We start from the raw sequence: 21,240 nt of genomic DNA, 5'->3' as shown, positions 1-21,240 counted from the left end.
CATACACCCTATATCTCATCCAATGTGAGGGCATCCACTTTGGTAGTAAAAAAAATAGCAGAGCATTTATCAAATTAGCTGAAATTGAAAGGTGTTGTTGTCAGGGTGACCTGGGAATCCTTATATACTTATCACTGAAGGCTGGATTACTGGAGGCAATTGCTGAAGGTTCAGCAAGCAATTACTAAGGGGAACAGTATGTTGGCCTTCATTGCAAGAGGTTTTGAGTACAAGAGTAAAGATGTATTTCTCCAATCACATAGGGCCCTGGTGATCCTTCATCTTCAATATTGTAGATAGGTCAGATGTCTCTACTATTGGAATGGATCCACTTACAATAGAGTCAGTGTAGCAAAGATTCACCAGATTCACTCCTGGGATGGCAGGTGTATCATATGAGAGTTTAAGCAGCGTGTAGACAAATGAGGGGTGATCTTATTGAAGTGCACAAAATTCTTATGAGGCCTGATAGATGTTTCCCCTGGCTGGCTTATCCAGAAGCATGTGTTAAGGTCTCAAAATAGGAATAGAGATAAAAAACAATTTCTTTACCCAGAGGGGAGTGCATCTTTGGAATTCTCTACTCAAGTTAAAACTGATAAATGTTTGGATGTTAAAGGAATTAAGAGATATGGGCTTAGTGTAGGACATTGGGATTGAGGTAAAAGGTCAGCTATGATCTTACTGAATGGCAGAGAAGGCAAGAGGGTTAGAATGGCCTGCTCCTTCTAATTCTTATGTTCTTATATTCTGTGCATGCCTCTCACTGCAATAGTAAATTGTGAAGGTAAGAGTGGATCACCTCCATTCTTGAGATACTGGTTTATCTAATATTCTTCTGGAATAGTCCAGGCACCTAAAATACATCTCAGCATTCAGATGGCTTGTTCTATATCATTCTGAATGTAGAGATACCTTTGGCTGTAGTGCCCTTGTGCTTCATTGGATTTGAATCAGGCTGATATGAGCATGGCTGGACTGCCACACAAGATGACTCTATCACTCCCCGTTCTGCTGACATCATCTGTGGTCAAGTTGATTTAATAGAAGCCCAGACAAAAAGGCATCTTAGCTGCTTGATACATTTAGGTGAGAAAGCCTCCAAGGCTAGAAATTCTTCTGTGTGGATTATCATCGATATGTACTACCTGGCTGAATTTCTCTATAAAGCACTTGTTAAAACAAATTGGAGACTAACTGTGTGGATTGAGAAGTCAGTAACTTTCCTTTAAGCTTCTCCTTACATCAGATGAGCTAACTCTGGGAGGGGGCCAATCATGTGAAGTGGAATCAGAACTTCAAGCATCTGTGGGCCTTGCTTCCTCATAAGATAAAGAGGACGTGCCTGTGCAGGTCTTAGCTCATGGGGTTCGACAATGCAAACAGGTACACTTTAACTTAAGCACTTACTTCTCATCTCCATTGAGCTACACAAACAAAACCTCAGGTAATACCCAGAACCCACCAACCTAATCCTAATTCAAACCCTACAACTCTGAACAGTCTCTCTCCTCTTTCAGCAGCATATTAAACCGCTACTACCCATCCCTCACTCCTGCTGACTCAATGCAAAATTAGAGGTCCCAGTCACTACCTGACTTTCCCTCCTATATACTGGGCTTCCCCTTTTCCTATCTTCAGTCCTGAAGAAGGGTCCTGCCCCAAAACATTGACCGCCTGCTTTTCTCCACGGATGCTGCCTGGCCTGCTGAGCTCCTCCAGCATCATCGTGTTTTTCATCTAGATTCCAGCATCTGCAGTCCTTTGTTTCTCTACCTGACTGACACCTGACTCTCCCCACTGTGGACCTCTCTCCCTGTCTGTAATCCATGATCCAGAACCACAGCCGGGTGCACTAAACTTGAAGGCCTTGTTACACAACACCTTGAGCTTCATGTGCAATAGAATTTTGCGAAAGTGGGGCCTCAAATAAAAGATGGCTTGCTGAGTACTACCCACTTAATGTGCCAAATATGCCTCACAGGTACTTGATCCCAAATCAAAGAAGTTAAAAGTTGTCATCATTTTGCAAGTTAGGGGGAGATTGTGTTCACCAGGTCCAGCACACAGCAGTGTTGTTCAAGGAGGCAGCAGTGACCTTCTACCATCTGACATGAGAGTCTGAGTCTTCTAAGACACTGCTGTTCCAACACTGAGGATAATCAGGTTTTCATTCTATGCCCTTTGCAAGCTGCTCCTTTATCATGAGCTCCCAACACTCATACAACTTCTAGTGGATCTGTAGTGGTCTTATGCTGATTCTGAGGCCCTCGCCTTCTCTGAGTCTGACAGTATTGCTGGATACCATCATTAAGTATTGGTGGAGGATCAACTGAGTAAGCAAGAAGGCAATGCATGGCAAAACATTATGCAAATACAAATTCTGTTTATTACTTGAAAAGAAACTAAGATCACTACATTATTGCAGATATCAGCCATTTTACAGGCCCAAAATTATAATCCTAAATCTCATTTTAGTGGCAACATAAGAAATGGGTGCAGAGATGAATGTGTTTAAATTATATCGCCTTGGTTTCAAATCTTTGATTTTAATTAATCATAAGCTTAGGCTTTATATAATGGATTGTTCTTTTAAATGATTGGAGGAATTTTTCACTGCTTCATATAAAGCCTTGTCCACCAGGAACATGCACTGGCATTTAACTGTACACAAACTTCCAATATGGGATTGTGGTAGGCAAAGCTCCTTTCTGGAAGCGTGGATTTGAAAAATTAATTCTCATGGTTTTTCAAGCATTGGTGCATAAACCACCATGGGAGCCACAATGCTATCAGATTTCCATCCACTTGGGCTGAGCAGCATATACTATGCCAAGAATTCTGCATATTTTATATTTTTTGAATTGGTTAGGATGTGGGCACATTATTTCTGACATACATTACAAAAGTAATCATATTGCAACAATGTTTTGCTCTGAGCAGCTCCAGAAGTTATTCACAAGATAACAGAGTTCTAAGAATGATGTAAATATTTGCAATGCGTCCGACACATTGGAACACAAAATAAATCCAGCTGTAATAACAACATCACAGCGATATCCCCTTGGATAACATATAAGATAAGCTATGGGTGAGATCATAAATTGCAAGGGCAAATGTATCCAGGCTAAACTTAAAAGCAAGACTCACAGTTTCTTACCTGTAATGTGCTAATATGAACAGGAGTATCTGTACCATTAACAGTATTCTTAGAGGAAGGTTTAACCCAGTTTCCACATCCTTTTCCTTCAGATGCAATAGCTTGCTCCTTTGCCTTCAATTTCTTTTGGATTCGAGCCCTTTCAGCTTCAACTATTTTTGAGCTGTTCAACAAAACCTGCACAACCGCATATTCCACAAGAGATGCAAACCCAAACAGAAGGCAAGCAATCAGCCAGATATCCATGGCTTTCACATAGGAGACCTTAGGCAGTTCTGCAGCAAGGGACATACACTCAGATGACAAGTTAAGGACTGAGAAGATGCCTGTGAAATAGAAAAATGCATATTAATATCAACATATTTTAATATTATGCTTCTGATTTTAAATTTACATGGATGGTCTATTATTTATTTTGATAGATAACTCACAGATTTGAATGAAAAGAGGTTTTGTTTATATTTGACTTTTCCTATTTCTGCACATTTCTGTTGTTGGCCTGTGACAGGACTTAAAATATCCCCTCCATCTACATTTTAAGGTTAATTTTCATGTGCATATTTTGGTGTCAAAATATTGTTGAGGGTATTGGAACATAGAACATTACAGCACAGCCCATGATATTGCGCTGATATTTTATCCTGCTCTAATATCCATCTAACCCTTCCCTCCCACATAGCCCTCCATTTTTCTATCATTCATGTGGCTATCTAAGAGTCTCTCAAATGTCCCTAGTGTATCTGCCCCCACAACCTCTGCTGGCAGTGTGTTCCATGCACCCACCACTCTCTGTGTAAAAAATTTACCCCTGATATCCCCCTTATACCTTTCTCCAATCAGCTTAAAATTATGCCCCCTGGCATTAGTGGAAAGAGAATCAGACAAGTTCTATATTGAGCAGAATATGATTAGAGTATTACATAAGCAAAGAATGTGCTGCTTCCTACTGGTTTTGTACTCTTTGCTCAAATCTACAAATAAAACATGGAGAGTAACATGGTCCTGACTAACTTGGTCCTGAAATGTGCACAAGTTATTTCTGCCTCCATTTATTGGAGTCCAGCACAATCCTCAGCAAAATGGCATAAATGGATGTTTAGTTCAGCAATCTCAACATTTTTTGGTAGGCTAATGACTCCTGGTGAAGATATGGCTGAAGACGAAGAGAACCTCACAGAATTTCAGAATTTTTATCTGATAACAATGAAATACAAATTTCAAATGGGTATTTTTTTCTATTAAGCAGCGTTAGTTATTTTTAGTCAGGTTCAGTTGACATCAATCAAAATGGTGGATACTCTCGAATGGTACCTTATCTCACTTTTTCTGAAGTGAGCCCAAATATGAGCCCACCTGCAATACTGCCCCCTTAACATTTCTCATCATTAACATATTTTTGTATGCAAAACACCTATGCCGATTATGGAGCCAAACAATTGACTTGCATGTAATAAACATAAGCAACCATTACTGCATTAACAGAGTAAGATATGTTGGACAAAACTGAAATGCCTCCAACTATTATCAGCAGGTAATCCCCACTTGTTCTATCTCATTCTGTCTGTTCTGAATTAATGTGTTATATTCCAGAGCCCACACAATTCCTGCCAGCATTTCTAATCCGACTCAACACACAGTAATAGATTTTTGGATATTAAGGTAATGAAGGGATAGTGTGGGAAAATGGTACTGAAGTATTAGATCTACCATGATTTTATTGAATGGTGCAACGAATGCAACAGATAAAAGACCTTCTCATTCTTACATTTTACATTGCCCATATTTTTAGAAAATGTACTGCTTGGGACTGTGGCTGGGTTCAGAAAGTCAGGCAGAGATATAGTTAAAGGCCTGATCAGTGTCATGTGTTATGGATATAAGGGGTGGTCATTTGGAAGGATCAAGATCTATTTGGTCAGGACTGAGGGGTGGGAGACTTAACTGTATGCTGCCTGAAGTTAAGAAGGTCCTCGGTACAGTAAATTAGAACGACAATTTTTCCTGAACAAGAAGGCTTTTTTTTATAACTGGTAGAAGGATTAGAGGGGAGATGAGGAAATTCTTATCACTCAGTGTGTGGTAGGAATACAGAACTCACTGCCTTAACGGGTGGTAGAGACAGATAACCTAGTCACATTTAAAAAGTACTTGGATATGTATTTGAAGATCCGTGGGCTACTGACCTGGTGCTGGAAAGTGAGGTTACATGGGATAGGTCTTTTCCGAGCAGCAAGGACATGATGACTGAATGGCTTCCTACTCAATGATTTTGTGATTAACAGCACATTGAGAGGATGAGATAGATAGGCTGTAGTACAGCATTCAAAGTAATCCTCAATCATTCACAATTCCCAACTGACTGTGAATACGCAACATTCATACACTAAGAGTTGCTATTTAAAAGTGTTACATTATTCATTTTTTGGAAACATCTAATACATCAAAAAATCTGTCATGAACTTCTTTGTGATCAGATATACAATGGCACATGAGTCGGTAACATTTATAGGATTGTACAACTACTTCCTACATTAACACCAATTTCTGTGACGGTGCTATTGTTCTTTACCTAAAGGCACTCTTGCGGCACTTGCATCAGGGTTTATCCAAAATGACAGCCAAGAAAGGACAACAATCAGAAGAGTTGGAGCGTAAACGCCCATCATGTAATATCCAACCTGTCTTCTTAATGTAAAAATCACTTCCACGCATGTGTAATAACCTTTGATAAAAACAAAGTAAATGAATAATTGTAATACTTTCCAAAATAAGGGAGATATTTAATAGAAATGTTACAATTAGTTTACAATTAATTTAATACGTTTTCCAAGCAGTAAAGACCAGTCTATTGATTTTCACATTTGAACAACGTTGTAACAAACTGTTCAGTATTTTTTTGTTGGAGGATCAACAATAAAAGGGTTGCATATACTAGCAACCAGACTAGAGGTGATTAGGTAACTCCTGTGATAATCAAGCTTGGTGAGCACATCTCTGTAAGTGACTGTGATTGATTTTATGCACATTGTTTATATGTAATTCTATCCTGGTTTTATTGAGAGATGTTACTGTTGTTTACATTTCCTCCACATTAAATGCATTTTTTTCTGACTGCTTTAAATTTGTTGGGTGTATAATTGACTGTTGGCTATAAGGACGAATTACATTATATTTCCTTGATACTGTGAAATACATAGCCAAATATACTATGACAGCTATGTGCTTATTTACTTATGAGACATTGACTGAATTAATTAAAATATCCAACAATAGATAAGAAAACTTCAGTTTGTTGAAATGATAAAAGATTATGAGATATAGGTATAAAATTGGTATCTAACCACCAATGTGAAAAATCACCCCAGTATGTCTGATCCATGAAAATACTGGAGAAGTGATGGATAAGTGTTATACACTCTGTTCAAGTGGATCTCCTGGCTGCACTGCACAGTTAGATATGGTCTTCCTCTAACGATGAGACACATGATCATGATGTTCCTGCATGAGGATATGCTCAAAGGCAGGAGAATGAGGATCTGGTCCCAGATTCTTGTGCCTTTGAGCACATCCTCATCCTCCTTTTACTCTTGCTCTCTCTCTCGGGGGCAATGCCTCTTTTCTCGGGCATATTGCTTCAAGTAGCCTGGTTTTGAAACATGCCACATACACTACAAAGTTCTTGCCTGTTTGCAGAACATTATCTGACTGGTGCAAGAAAGCAGAAATCTCATCTTAAGAAGCCCTTTCATGCTGTTACCTTTGAGGGAATAGAGAATGTGTAGGTGTCAAAAGCATGGAAGTAGTAGATACAAGGTACATGTCAAGCTCATTACAGAAGACTCTCCACTTGCCTGAATGAGTGAGGGTCCAATAACTCTCAAGAAGCCTGGCACCATCCGGGACTAAACAGCTCACTTGATTGGCAACCCATCCACCACCCTAAACATTCATTTTATTCCTTCCACAACTGGTGCACAGAGGCTGCAGTCTATACTTTCTGCAAAATATACTGCAGTTACTTCCCCAGACTATGCCACTTATTAAAAGATATGATTCTGAGGGGTCTGACAGGGGGAATGATGAGGATGTGGGGGTATCTAGAACTAGGGGGAATAGTTTTAGAATAAGATGTTGCCTACTAAAGGTGGAGGAAGAATGACTTAATGGGTTGTGATTCTTTGGAATTCCTAAGCCAAACAGTTATGGAGGCAGAGACATTAAATTTATCAAAGGTGGAGATTAACAGATATTTGAACGACAAAGGAGTCACGGGGTATGAAGGAGCAGGAAAGCAGTGTTGACTGGATCTGCCATGATCTTGCTGAATGGAGATGCAGACTCTAAAGGACTCTTGGCCTGCTACTGTTTCCTATGCTTTTAACCATGCTCCACCTTTCAATAAGATCACCATGGCTGACCTTTTACCTCAGCAACAAATTCCTGTACTAATCTCATATCTTTTGATCCTTTAATGCCTTTAAATCCATCAACCTCAGTCTTGAGTATACTCAGAGACTGAACCTTCACAGCTTTCTTAGGTAGATATTCACTCCCCTCTGGGTAAAGTAATTCCTTCTAAACTCTGTCCTGAATTACTGACCCTTTATGTTGAGACACTGGCAGTTCAAAATAACCCACTCAGGGAAAACATCAACTCTGCATCTACCCTGTCAAGCCTGTAAGAATTTTGTAAGTCTTGATGAGATCATTTCTTGTTCTTCTAAACTCAAACGAATATATACCCTTGTCTGCCTAATCTCTCATAGATTCATAGAGTCATACAGCACGGAAACAGGCTCTTCCTTTTACAACAAACTTTCCTTTCCAGGAATCAATCTGGTGAGGCTTTGCAATGATCCCATTGTCGCAGGCAGGAAGACTAGACGTGCACAATATTCTAGAATTGACCTCATCAGGGCCTTGTATAATTGAAGTAAGGCAGCTCTACCCTTGTATTTAAATTGACTTGAAATAAAGGCCAACATTCTGTCACGATGCAGGGTCTCAACTTGAAACATCGACCATCCCTTTGCCTCCATAGAGGCTGCCTGACCTGCTGAATTCCTCCCAGAGTTTGTTTTTTGCCCCAGGTTATAGCATCTGCAGTCTCTTGTGTCTCCTACATACTGTTTATATTTCTAATTGCTTGCTGCATATTAACTTGCAGTAAAATATGTTCAAGGAACACTGACACCTCTCAATCTCTCACCATTTAAAAAAATACTCCACCTTTCCACTTTTATGAATGGAAGAGGATGACTTCACATTTTTCCACATATTCTATCTGCCAAGTCTTTGCCCATTCACTGAGCATGTATATACTCTAGAAGCCTCTCTGCATCTTCCCCACACTCCACACTTAGTTTTCTATCATCAACAAACTGAGATAAATTATTCTTGATCCCTCATCTAAATCATTAATGTACATAGTGAACATAGTGGGGGTACAGCACTGATCCCTGAGCCTCCCAACTGTCACAGTCTCCCAACCCAAAATTTACCCATTTATTCCTACTCCCCGTTTAACAAATCCTCAAGCTGGGTCAGTATATTTTACCCCATTACCATGCATTTGAATTTCGCTCAAGAATCTTTTGTATGGCTCTTTATTGAGGGCCTTCAGAAAGGCCAAATGCGCCACAACTGGTTTGACCTTAGCTATTCTGCCAATTCCAATCTGATGAAATTCCAAAAGATTTGTCCAGCATGATTTCTTTTTCATGAATGTATCATAAATCCCATCCACTATTGTTTTCCATGTGCCCTGTTACCACCTCCTTAATTCTAGATTTTGACATTTCAACTACTGCTGTCAGGCTAACTAATCTAGATTTCCCTGCTTTCTTTTTCCCTCCTTTTCGAAATAAGTGGGGTTGGATTCTCTATCTTTCAGTCTGTGGGAACGGTTCTGTAATCTGGGATTCCTAAATTTCTCTGTGAATTTTTAATTCCACAATATATTTTTTCTGCCTCAGTCTGTACAAGACCAATGCTCAAGACGAGAGGGCATGGCTTTAAGGTTATGGGTGGGAGGTTCAGGGGAGATGTCAGGGGGAGGTTTTTCACCCAGAGAGTGGTTGGTGCATGGAATGCACTGCCTGGGGTGGTGGTGGAGGCAGATACATTGGACAGGTTCAAGAGTTTGTTGGATAGGCATATGGAGGAATGTGGGATAGAGGGATATGCGGGAGGATTGGGTTAGATAGTGTGAGGGTGGTTTGATGGACGGCACAACATGGTGGGCCGAAGGTCCTGTTTTGTGCTGTATGGTTCTATGGACTTTGGATATTTTTTTTCCTTTTTAAATATTGAAGCTTTTACAATCTGTTTTTCCATCTTGCTAGCCTACTCCTCACATTCTAGTTTCCCCATTTTTATCCATGTCTCAACACTCCTTTGCTGAATTCTGAAATTTTCCCAACCCTCAGGCTTACTGTTTTTTTGGCAACATTATAAATGTTTTCCTTTGATGTAATGCTACCTTTAACTTCTCTTGATAGCCACTGTTGGACCACTTCTCCTGTTGCTTTTATTTGCCTTAAAGGGATATATATTACTTGTAAACTATGTGTGAGTTCCTTACTGTCATTTTTATTGTGGTTTCCCAATCTGCTATAGTCAATTCATACCTCATACCTTCAGAGTTTCCCTTTAATATCCTGATTTCAGATTAAATCAACCTTCTTCCAATCTTTATATAAATTTCTATCATGTTATGATCACTGTTTCCTAAAGGCCCATTAACTACCAGATCATCAAGTGATCCTTTTGCATTACATAATATTAGATCTAAAATACCCTGTTTCCTCACTGATTCCCCAATATAGCAATCTAGAAAACCATCTCTTCTTCACTCCATGAGTTCGCCCCCCACTCCAGTTACTATTAATTTGGTTTGTCCAGTCTATATGCAGTTTGAGGTCTCCCATGATATTGTATTACCCTTGTAACATGCCCCACTAATTTCATGACTTATACTGTGTCTTACATTATCATCACTGTTTAGGGGCCACATGCAATTCTCACCAGCATTTTCTTCCTCTTTTTGTTTCTTATATCCACTCAAACTGATCTTGCTTCTTGATTTTCTGAGCTCAGATTGTTCCTCTCTGCTGCCTTTATCACAGTCTTTAAAATCAAGGATATTCCATCTTCTTTTCCATTTTGTCTGCCTTTCCTAAAATATTAAGTTTCCTGGAATATTTAATTCCCAGCCTTGATCATTTTGCAACCATGTCTCTGGAGAGAAGGAGGATGAGAAGTGACTTGATAGAGGTGTACGAGGATAAGAGGCACAGATCAAGTGGACAGTTAGAGAATTTTTCCCAGGGCAACAACGGCCAACACAAGGGGGCATAATTTTAAGGTGATTGGAGGAAGGTATAAGGAGGATGTCAGGGGTAAGTTTTTTTACACAGAGAGTGGTGGGTGCATGGAAAGCACTGCCGGCAGAGGTTGTGGGGGCAGATACATTAGGGACATTTAAGAGACTCTTAGACAGACACATGAATGATAGAGAAATAGGGGGCTATGTGGGAGGGAAGGGTTAGATAGATCTTACAGCAGCATAAAATGTTGGCACAACATTGTGGGCCGAAGGGCTTGTACTGTGCTGTAGGTGTTCTATGTGCTATGTCTCTGTAATGGATATTAGATTGTACCCATTTATATATGTCTGCCATTCACCTACTTTACTACTAATGCTATGAGCACTCAAATAAAGAGCTTGTAGCTCTGTCTTTGTACCATTTTTCCTTGGTCTGACTCAGGATGCACTGCCCCTTCCTGACAGACTCTGGTTATCATTAGCTATTTTAGTTGTTGCCTGGCACTATCTCTTTGTCTTTTCCCATAAACTCTCTTCATTTCCCTCACCAACACCCCTCTCCTAGCATTGCCCCATCCTCCACAGAGGGTACAATAAGGCAAAAGGAAAGCTTATGATAGATACTGAGAACTTTTAACAGTGCCAAAAGCCTACCGGAAGTAATGGGAAAGAAATTCAAACAGAAATTAGGAAAGTAAAGAGAGGATATAGAATCTGCGTGGTGATTCTCTGGCATAATGTTGGAAAAGCTCAGAAAGACTGGGCTGTACTGTTGGACCATGAAATGTCCAGCAATGGACAAATGCAGTATCATCTGACACAGTGAATATGCCTAGGTCTGGGACTTATGTCTAATGGAAAGGCTTCTGTCAAAACCAAACACTTCTGTTTCCTTTGTTACCAGAAGCCACAGGCATGAAATTCCACCCAAAGCTACTGCAAGTATTACACATGTCCTGCAGATACAATATATAGTAGGACACAGCTCTAGCCTGCTGCTCACGCTGATAAAAAGCAACATAGATACTTGCAAACTGGCAGAACAGCAGCTCATTTTCCGTCCTGGAACCTTGCAACCTAATGGCATGAACATTGAATTCTCCCCCCTCCCCCCCCCCCACCATGCTGCTTCTCTTCTTCCCTCTCCTAACCTCTTTTTTCCTCCTTTTTTTTCCCTTTCTCTCCTTACCTTTGTACCTTTGACCCATCCCCTGGTGCATCTGCTCTCCCCTCCTCCCCCACACCTGCCTATCACTATCTCTTACCTGCATCTACCTATCACCACCTTGTGCCCACCCTGCCTCCCCTCTTCTGTCCAGCTATCATTGCTCTGCTTTTCCCTCCTATATATAGAGCTTCCCCTTTTCCTATCTTCAGTCCTGAGGAAGGGTCCTGACCCAAAACGTTGACCACCTGCTTTTCTCCATGGATGCTGCCTGGCCTGCTGAGTTCCTCCAGCATCATCGTGATTACAGCATCTGCAGTCCTTTGTTTCTATAGATATTTATACTGTTGAAACCTCTAATTGACGAGTTCCCTAGACCTGAAGGCCTGCAGCCTAGGGAATTAAAAGAAGTGCTGCAAATAGTGGATACATTGGTTCTGATCTTGCAAAACTGGTTAGATTCTCGAAAAATCCCAGTGCATTGGAAAACTATAAATGTAACACCCCTATTCTAGAAAGAAGGTAGAGGAAAAGCGGGAAGCTACAGGCTATATGGCCTGATATCTATGATTGGGAAATGCTGGCATCTATTACCAAAAAAGCAATAGAACTTTAGAAATTAAGAATACATTTAAGTGAGTCAACAAGGTTTAATGAAAGGGAAACTGTATTTGAAAAATCTGCTCTCTAAAAACATAACTAGCATGGCGGATACAGGGAACCAATAAATGTCATATGTTTGGATTTTCAAGAGGCATTCAATAAGGTGTCACATTAAAGGTTGACAGAAGAGATTCTGCAGATGCTGGAATCTGTTTATTTCCCTCCATAGATGCTGCCTGACCTGCTGAGTTCCTCCAGCATTTTGTGTGTGTCACATTAAAGGTTCCTGTACAAGAACTCATGGCATTGAAGGTAATGTATTAGCATGGATAGAGGAGTGACTAAAACTAAGAAAAAAGGTAACAGGAATAAATAGGTCATTTTCAGGTTGACATGATGTAACTAGTAGGGTTCTTCAGGGATCAGTGCTGGGGCTTCAATTTGCTGACAATACAAAGATAAGGAGGGAATGCATACTGTGAGGAGGGCACAAACATTCTGCAAAGTGATATAGATAGGTTAAGTGATAAGTCAAAATTATGGAGTATAATGTGTAGAAATGTGAAATTATACACATTGATAGGAAGAATAAAAAAGCAGAATATTGCTTAAATGGAGAGAGACTAGAGTGCTGCCGTACAGAAGGATCTAGGTGTGTTGGTACACAAAGTACAGAATGTTAACAAGTGGGTGTTGCAAATAATTAAGAAGTATCATTGCAAAGGTGGTGGCTTAAAGTAGGTAAGTCATAGTACAACTGTATGGGCTTCTGTGAGACGATACCTGGAGTGCTGCATACTGTTATCTCTTTTCTTTAAGAAGATTGGTGGTATTTGGGAGAGGTTTCACAAGGTTGATTTCTAGGATGAAGGAATCTGATAAGGAAGGATCAAGCAGGTTGAACCAATACTCATTGGAGTTCAGGAGAATAAAAGGTGATCTTACTCAAACATATAAGATTCTGAAGGACCCTGACACATTGATGCTGAGAGGATGGTTCCCGTTGTGATGGAATATAGAATTGTCAAGCATTAACTTTTGCTTTCTTCCAATGAGCTACTTTTGCGTTCAACTTGCCATTTTTCTTAGATCCTTTGGATATTTATTTTTCTGATCAATCTGCCACGTGAGACCTTGTTGATTCTTCCATATTTCTTTCTCATTAAAGAAACACTTTCTCATTAATGTTCCCTGCTACTATCATGGAAAATCCAATCAAGTGAATCACATTCTTATAACAATCAAAGCTGAGTGTCCGTGATTATACTGTGTTTTTCTAAATGATTAACTTGCTGAAAGCATGAGCTGCTAATGGTGCAGCAAGGGAAGCAGAGGATCTGAAACCGCAGCAAACAAGTCAACCAAAAAGTTATCTCCTCAACCATTCAGATTGAAGGACTGTGAAATTTATAGCATAAATTTGCACTGAGAAGAATTGTAAATTAGGTGCAGAAAGTAAAATTTAAAAGCAGCTGAAAGATTTGCGTAAGACACGGTAAATTTATAAAGGAACGAAACTTCAAACCAGTAGTTATTAATATTCAGAACCAGAGAGATTGATAGGTTATACTTGATGCTTACCATATTACCAAAAGGGTACATACTGAAATTGACAACATGTACTGAACAAGTATAGCAACCTTGCAGCAGTCTATGAACTTCAATAGAAAGCAGGCAGAGATATGTCTTTGCAGAGTTAGCAATAGAGAGAAGGAGCTTGACTATAAGCTTTAGATATTTATATTTAGTCTTGCACTTGCCCATCATTTGAGTTGTCGCCTCTCTTGGGCATAAATGATGGCAAGTATCATTGATTCAAAGATTATATTATTTGCAAATTTATCAATGATGTCTTTCATCAGTTTAAAAATAAAGTATCTTCTTCATGTGAGTCAGTGGAATCCAAAAATAGCTTCTTAAAGAAGTATATTCATTAGAGAGATTGGGATACTAACGGAAAATGTATAGATAGATAAATAACATCCAAGATCTAGAATTAACATATATCTGAAGTATGAAAATCTTCTATCTTTTAGCCTTTTTCTCAGAAGGGCTTTTCTCAGAGACAATGGATAGACAAGAAGCTACTGTTCCTTTGACACCTACATATCCATCAACCTTTAGAGGTGGTCCACAATTCCAACCTTTTTTTTGCCATTCTTACAGAAAATACTTGACTCCTGTGGACACACAAAAACTCTTGGAGACTTGAGTCTTTCCTCCATGTTTTCTAGCACTGTGCCCATACAGTTTCCATAACAATCTGTTGCACCAGTCCTTGACTTGATTGACGAGAAAAGGTTGTATTGATGGCCCATAGCTTGGCCTTTTAGATATCTTGCTCAGACAGTGCCTGGGGCCAGAGGTTTTCTAGCTCTGATGTGAGCAGGGGTTGATCCTGTAGCTTCTGCCAGAGTAAGGACCTGGGATGATGCAGCAGATCAATGCGATGTTCCGGACTGAGAGTGTGTGAAGAGGTGGCAGAGAGCATTATGCTGCTGGCCAGTATGATGTTTCAGGTATGAGGCAGTCCAAGGAACCAGAAGTCATACTGAGTTATAGTACATTTACACAGCAAGATAATGGTGAGGCACTTCCGACACACACACACACACACACACACACACACACACACACACACACACACACACACACACACACACACACACACACACACACACACACACACACACACACACACACACACACACACACACCCAGCACAATCCCATAGGTCAAATCAAAGAGTCACATGAAACACACCAAGCATCTGCTTTTAACTCTGAAGCAGAAGCACCCATTCTTAAAACTGCACCAGCCAATGTTAAATCAAAATTAAAGCAAAGACAACAGTGCATGTCTGAAAATAGTCGAACAAACTGCAAGTAAAAGTGCAAACCCACTGCGACTCACATCTGGTGGGTAAAGAAACTGCCAACTCAAGCACAACAGGCATATCACAAAACATGTGAATCATTCACATCCTACATGGAGAAAGTGGAGATATTTTTCATGGTCATTAACATTCTTGAACTGGAAGACAGTGCTGACACATGCAGGTATTGAATACTGCAGTGAGGAATCATAGGAAAGCAAAGCACTTAAGGAAATTGCCTCCTAAATGTATTGCACATTCATTAACTTAGAAGCTTGTAGAAAGCTGCAGATTTTTCATTTATAGAGATAGTTCAGAGTTTGGAAGAATATTTCATGCACAGCCTGTTGAGATTGTGCAGAGCTATAAATTTAGCTCATGCAATCAAATGCTAGGAGAAAGCATGGATAATTACTCAGAGACAGTTTCATATGTAGTTCAAGAGAACCAAAAGATTCAGTTGAAGCTATTAGGCACTAGAAGCATTGTGTTTGATTTGGTGTGTAGGCTTGTGACTTCCGCAGAGGAGCAGCTAAGAATGCCAAGGGATTCTGTCCTATGCCATCCACAAATGTAATGGTAGCTTAAAGAGCAATTCCTAAAGCTTTGGTCCGGAAACAAGGTCAGCATCAAGTGATTTGGGTCATTATAAGAATATTCTATAAGAATTAGCAGTCATTCCCAACATAAGTGTTTTTATGAAGAGTTTAATTGCTGCTCATATCAGAAGAAAGGACACTTAGCAGGTTTGCAAAATGAAACATATGACAGCAGACAAGAGTGCAATCTCAAATGCAACATCAGGACATTCAGAACAAGCTTCTCTGAAGAAGACATAAGAAGAAAATTCACACAATATTACAACCACTCTGTATGACACAGAATATACTTCATATAGAATCTATGCTACAAATAACCCACAATGTCAGACTTTAAGTCCTGACAGATGGAAAATCACTAAAGGTGCAGATCAATGAAGCTGCAGACAGAACACATATAGAATAGAATGGTATCAGCTTAGGAGGAGACCATTTGGTCCATCATGTCCACACCATCTCTTTACAGAGCTACTGACTAGTTGTACTCTCTGGTGCCTTTTCAGTAGCCTTGCAAATTTTTCCTTACCATAGATCTTTTATTCAATTCCCTCTTGAAGGGCACAAGGGAACCTGCCTCCATCAGATCTGCAAATAGTGCATGCAAGATTCCAACCAAATGCCACATGAAATAATCCTCGTGTCACTATTAATTCTCTTTCCCTTCATTATATATTGGTGACATCTAGTCCCTGACCCCTTCACCAAAAGGAACAGCCTCCTAAATATCGATTCAGTCTGACCTCTCACCATTTTACTGATGAGAGGTCGGACTGAGTCAATGTCAGATACTTCTATCAGGTCTTGGTCTTCTCATTCCAAAGAAAGTAGTGCTAGCCACTCCAATCTATCCTTGTAACTGTAGTGCTACATCCGAGAAACCATTCTCATTAATCTCTCCTGGACCATCCACATCATTCTAACAATGTGGCAACCAGAACAGAACAGAGGTAGCTGAGGTCAGACCAGTAGTGTATACAGGATCAGCATGACTTCCCCAGTTTCATACTTCATGTTTCTATTGATAAAGCCCAGAATCATGTATGCCTTATTAACAGCTTTCTCAATGTGCCCTGCTACTTCCAATGATGTATGCATCCATAGTCCATATACCTCTGCTCCTGTATCCCTTTTACAACAGCATCCTATAGTCTACATTGAATTTCCTCATTCTTCTCACCAAGGTGCATCATCTCAAATTTCTCCACATGTATCTGTCCATTCCACCAACCTGTTTATATTCTGCTTCAATTTATCACCATCCTCTGCACTTCACAAAACCACTAAGTTTTATAGCGTGACGCTATTACAGTGCCAGCGACCCGGGTTCAATTCCCACTGCTGTCTGTAAGGAGTTTGTACGTTCTCCTCGTGTGTCTGCATGGGTTTTCCCTGGGTGTTCCGGTTTCCTTCCGCATTCCAAAAGACGTACAGGTTAGGAGTTGTGGGCATGCTATGTTGGCACCGGAAGAGTGGTGACACTTTCGGGCTGCCCCAGCACATTCTCAGTAATGCAAAAAGACGCATTTCACTGTGTGTTTCGATGTACATGTGACTAACAAATAAAGACCAATAAATAAATATCATAATATCTTATAAATTGTAGCTTGCACCCCAAGTCTAGGTCTAGCTCATTCATACAGATCTGAAAACACAATGGCCCCAACACTGATGCATAGAGAACACTATTGTTCACCATTCTCCAATCCCAGAAACAAGCATTCACCATGTCCTTCTTTGCTTGTTACTTAGCCAACTTCGTATCCCTCTCCATTTTCTCTGTTTCTCTCTTTCTTAGTTCTGATGATGGGTCTCAGACCTGAAAAGTTCATTGCGTCTCCTTCCATAGATAACCTAACCTGTTGAGTTTTTCCAGTATTTTACGTTTTCATTTCAAACAGTCCTGGTATGTGTATCACACAGATCTCACCCTTCAACCTTCCAATCTGCCCAAGCCCTGTCTCCCAAGCTCCCAGCTGCTCCCTGCCTGAGTCCACAATGGTCCACCCACAAGCTCCCCAATTCCTGGGACCCCAATTCCCCTTCTTCCCTGATTTCCTGGCACTCTTGCACACTCTGAATCCTGGTTCCTTGTCTCCTTGACATACGTGAACATAATGAACCCCAAATTTCCCAACATCCAAGCCTCCCTGATGCCCGTGACTACGGTCCTCAACCTTCTGAATTTCTCAGTTTATTGATCCCCAATTCCTGCCCCTGAGTGGTTAGCATAATGCTTTACAGCGCCAGTGACCCGGCCACTGTCTGTAAGGAGTTTGTACGTTCTCCCCGTGTCTGTGTGGGTTTCCTCCGGGTGCTCTGGTTTCCTCCCACATTCCAAAGACGTATGGGTTAGGAAGTTATGGGCATGCTATGTTGGTGTCGGAAGCGTGGCGACACTTGCAGGCTGCCCCCCAAAATCACTACGCAAAAGATGTATTTCACTGTGTGTTTCGATGTACATGTGACTAATAAAGATCTTATCTTTATCTTTTATCTTTTGATGATACCTTCTGTAACTTTGCCGATAGCTGATGGAAGAATGAATGGCTGGTAATTAGGAAGATTAGATTTGTCTTGCTTTTTGTGAACTGGACATACCTGTGCAATTTTTTGCATTTTCGGGTAGATGCAAGTGTTGTTATTGCTCTGCAATAGTTTGGCTAGAGGCTTTGATAGGTTTAGAGTGCATTTCTTCAGGGCTACAGCTGGTATGTTGTTTGATTCAATAGCTTTTTCTGTATCCAATTCTCCTAGCCATTTCTTGGCAGGAGGTGAAGTGCATCGAATTGGCTAAAGACAGACTCTGTGACGGTAGGGATCTTAGGAGGAAGCCAAGATGGATCATCTGTTTGGCACTTCTGGCTAAATATGATAGCAAATGCTTCTGCCTCACCCTTTGTGCTTAGAGACTTGTACAGCACAGAAAAGTGCCTTTTGGCCCACCACATCCATACCATCCTTTTTGCCCATCTGCACCAATTCCATTAATCCAAATAAGGTCTGTATGCTTCCATGCCTTGCTAATTTAAGTGTGTCTAAATGCCTCTTAAATGTAGTGATCGTGTCTGAATCTACCACCTCCTGTGGCAACTAATTCCTCTCAAATCTCTCTTAAAGTTCTTTCCTCTCACCTTAAATCTAAGCCCTCTTGTTTTGGTAGCATAGTGATTAGCATTAAGCTATTACAGCACCAGCGATCCGGGTTCAATTCCAGCCTCTGTCTGTAAGGAGTTTGTACGTTCTCCCCGTGTCTGCGTGGGTTTCCCCCGGGTGCTCCAGTTTCCTCCCACATTCCAAAGACGTACGGGTTAGGAAGTTGTGGGCATGCTATGTTGCCGCCAGAAGTGTGGTGACATTTGCGGGCTGCCCCAGAACACTCTATGCAAGAGATGCATTTCACTGTGTTTCAATGTACATGTGACTAATAAAGACATCTTGTCTTATCCTACCTTAGCTTAATACCCCTGACATGGGAAAAAGATCCGGACCATCTATGCCATTGATGGCTCTTATAATTTTATATACCTTTAACAGGTCACCTCTCATCTTCTTTCATTCCAGAGAAAACAAACCCAGTTTATCCAACCTCTCCCCATTGCTAAATTCCTCCAATCCAGGCAACATCCTGGTGAATCTCTCCAGTGCAATCTTTCCGATAGTATGGCAGTCAGAGATGCACACAATACTCCCTTGTGAAAATTGTTCAAATGTTACTAATGAACTGCTTAATGCCTGTATATAATTCTTTTGACACTATTTACTGGAATGTTCAACTTGGTTACTTTAACGTTTCATATGAAATTTTGGTTAATGTAGTTGGATGGAAATGGGTTAATGTGTTTGTATTTCTGTGAGATGATTTCATGGTTATTGAGCTCTTCTATATGTACTTCTGGAATCTCCAAACAGGACATACTGTCATTCAATCGAGAAACAAAGTTCCCCCAGATAAATCTAGAAAGTAGCACTAGGGGAAAACGGATCTTAACTCCGACTGATTTGATTCATACGTCACCTGTTGAAACGAAGTAGAGCTCCCAAACTTGAACTTCTGCAGATTAGTCATTCTCCAAAGTTTTATACCTTCAAAATAATGTACCAAAACAACTTTTAATATTGAGGTGAAAATCGCTTACCAGTGCCTTCATAATACTTTGTGCAATTTCCATACTCAATATCTTCCTCTTTAACATCAAATTGTGGTAATGCAATTTGTTCCATCTGAACAGGGTCTTTAGCTTGCCAAATGAATTTGAGGTCTTCTGTGGTGTAGCCAACTGAGAGGAAAAGTGCACATAATTAAAAAAAATGCAACTGCTGAAAATATGATACAAGAACAGTGTTTTTGATGGCCACAATGGTGGCAAATCTTTGGTAGGCTGCATTTCCTGTTCCTCTTTTGCCTGGATTTGTGAATCTGGTCTATTTCCTAAAGTCACATTGTTTTAACTAGTTAGGACACCATAGCTTTTCACTGCAGGTCTAGGGAAGGGGAAACAATTGATGGGAAAAAAATGACTAAACACTAAATAAATAAATAAATAGATAGATAGATAGATAGATAGATAGATAGATAGATAGATAGATAGATAAATATAAAACAAATATATCTTGAACTTGCCTAAAGCTAAGATTATTCTGAAATCAACTGGAATGGACAATTTAATTATTCTAATCTCTACATACAGCATAGCGTACAAACTATTCCATAACATGTTTCCTTTCCTGCACACAGGCTCTTTCTCTTCCCTCCCTCAGCTTCCACCCCATCAGAATTCATGCATTTCCAAAACCTCCTATATGGCAATACCACAAAACATCTACCTCTCTCCTCCCCTTCCAGTATTCCAAAGAGACATAAACCAATGGCATACTCTGGTTCACTCCTCTATTTCCCTTCCTTTCAGTGCAACCACAGATGAAGTGACACTTCCCCTTTCACCTCCCCTTTCCTCCAGGGCCATGAACACTCTTCAGATGAAGCAGTGCAATGATTTAATTGTACATCTTTCAATTTGGTATCCTGCTTGTGTTTCTCAGGATATTGCCTCCATTATGCTGGAGATATTGAATACTGAATGGGTGACCACATTGCGAAACAGCTTGGATCAGCTTACAAGTGTGACTTTAAATTTCCAGCCATCTGCCACTTTAAATCTCGACCCCACTCTTTGTCCTTGGCCTCCTAACGTGTTACAATGAAGTTCATTGTATGCTTAAAGAACATCTTCTGAATAGGAACATCAGAGGATTCAACAGCGAGTTCAGCAGTTTCACAAAATGGACACTTTCAGCGGCTTTAGTTTTTTTAAATTTCGGTTAATGACCCTGCTTTTGCCATATACACATCCTCTGGTTTGATTTTTGTTTCTTTACTTGATTCTTCATAGTTCTCATTCACCTTTCATCACTATTCTTTTTTCACCTTTCTGCCTTCTTCCCTGTCACCGATCTACCCCATCGTCTTTCACTCTCCTGCCCACTTTTCTTTTTCTTAAAATTGTTCATCTC

The 21,240-nt window shown here is 40.2% G+C and overlaps 1 protein-coding gene across 1 annotated transcript in view; it reads right to left on the bottom strand.

Annotated features, from left to right (window-relative positions):
- Positions 1–21,240, bottom strand: part of glrbb (glycine receptor, beta b) — a 114,170-nt gene that overhangs the window by 27,420 nt on the left and 65,510 nt on the right. The window contains exons 7-9 of the mRNA XM_052037880.1: positions 19,866–20,006; positions 5,730–5,882; positions 3,161–3,486 (exon numbers count right to left, since the gene is read on the bottom strand). Of these exons, the coding sequence (XP_051893840.1) occupies positions 3,161–3,486; positions 5,730–5,882; positions 19,866–20,006 (620 nt within the window). The remainder of the gene's footprint in view (positions 1–3,160; positions 3,487–5,729; positions 5,883–19,865; positions 20,007–21,240) is intronic.

The sequence above is a fragment of the Pristis pectinata genome, chromosome 2 (genome assembly GCF_009764475.1).
Source record: "Pristis pectinata isolate sPriPec2 chromosome 2, sPriPec2.1.pri, whole genome shotgun sequence".
NCBI lineage: Eukaryota > Metazoa > Chordata > Chondrichthyes > Rhinopristiformes > Pristidae > Pristis > Pristis pectinata.
Note: the sequence above shows the minus strand (reverse complement) of the source record. Positions and strands in the feature narration are given on the sequence as shown.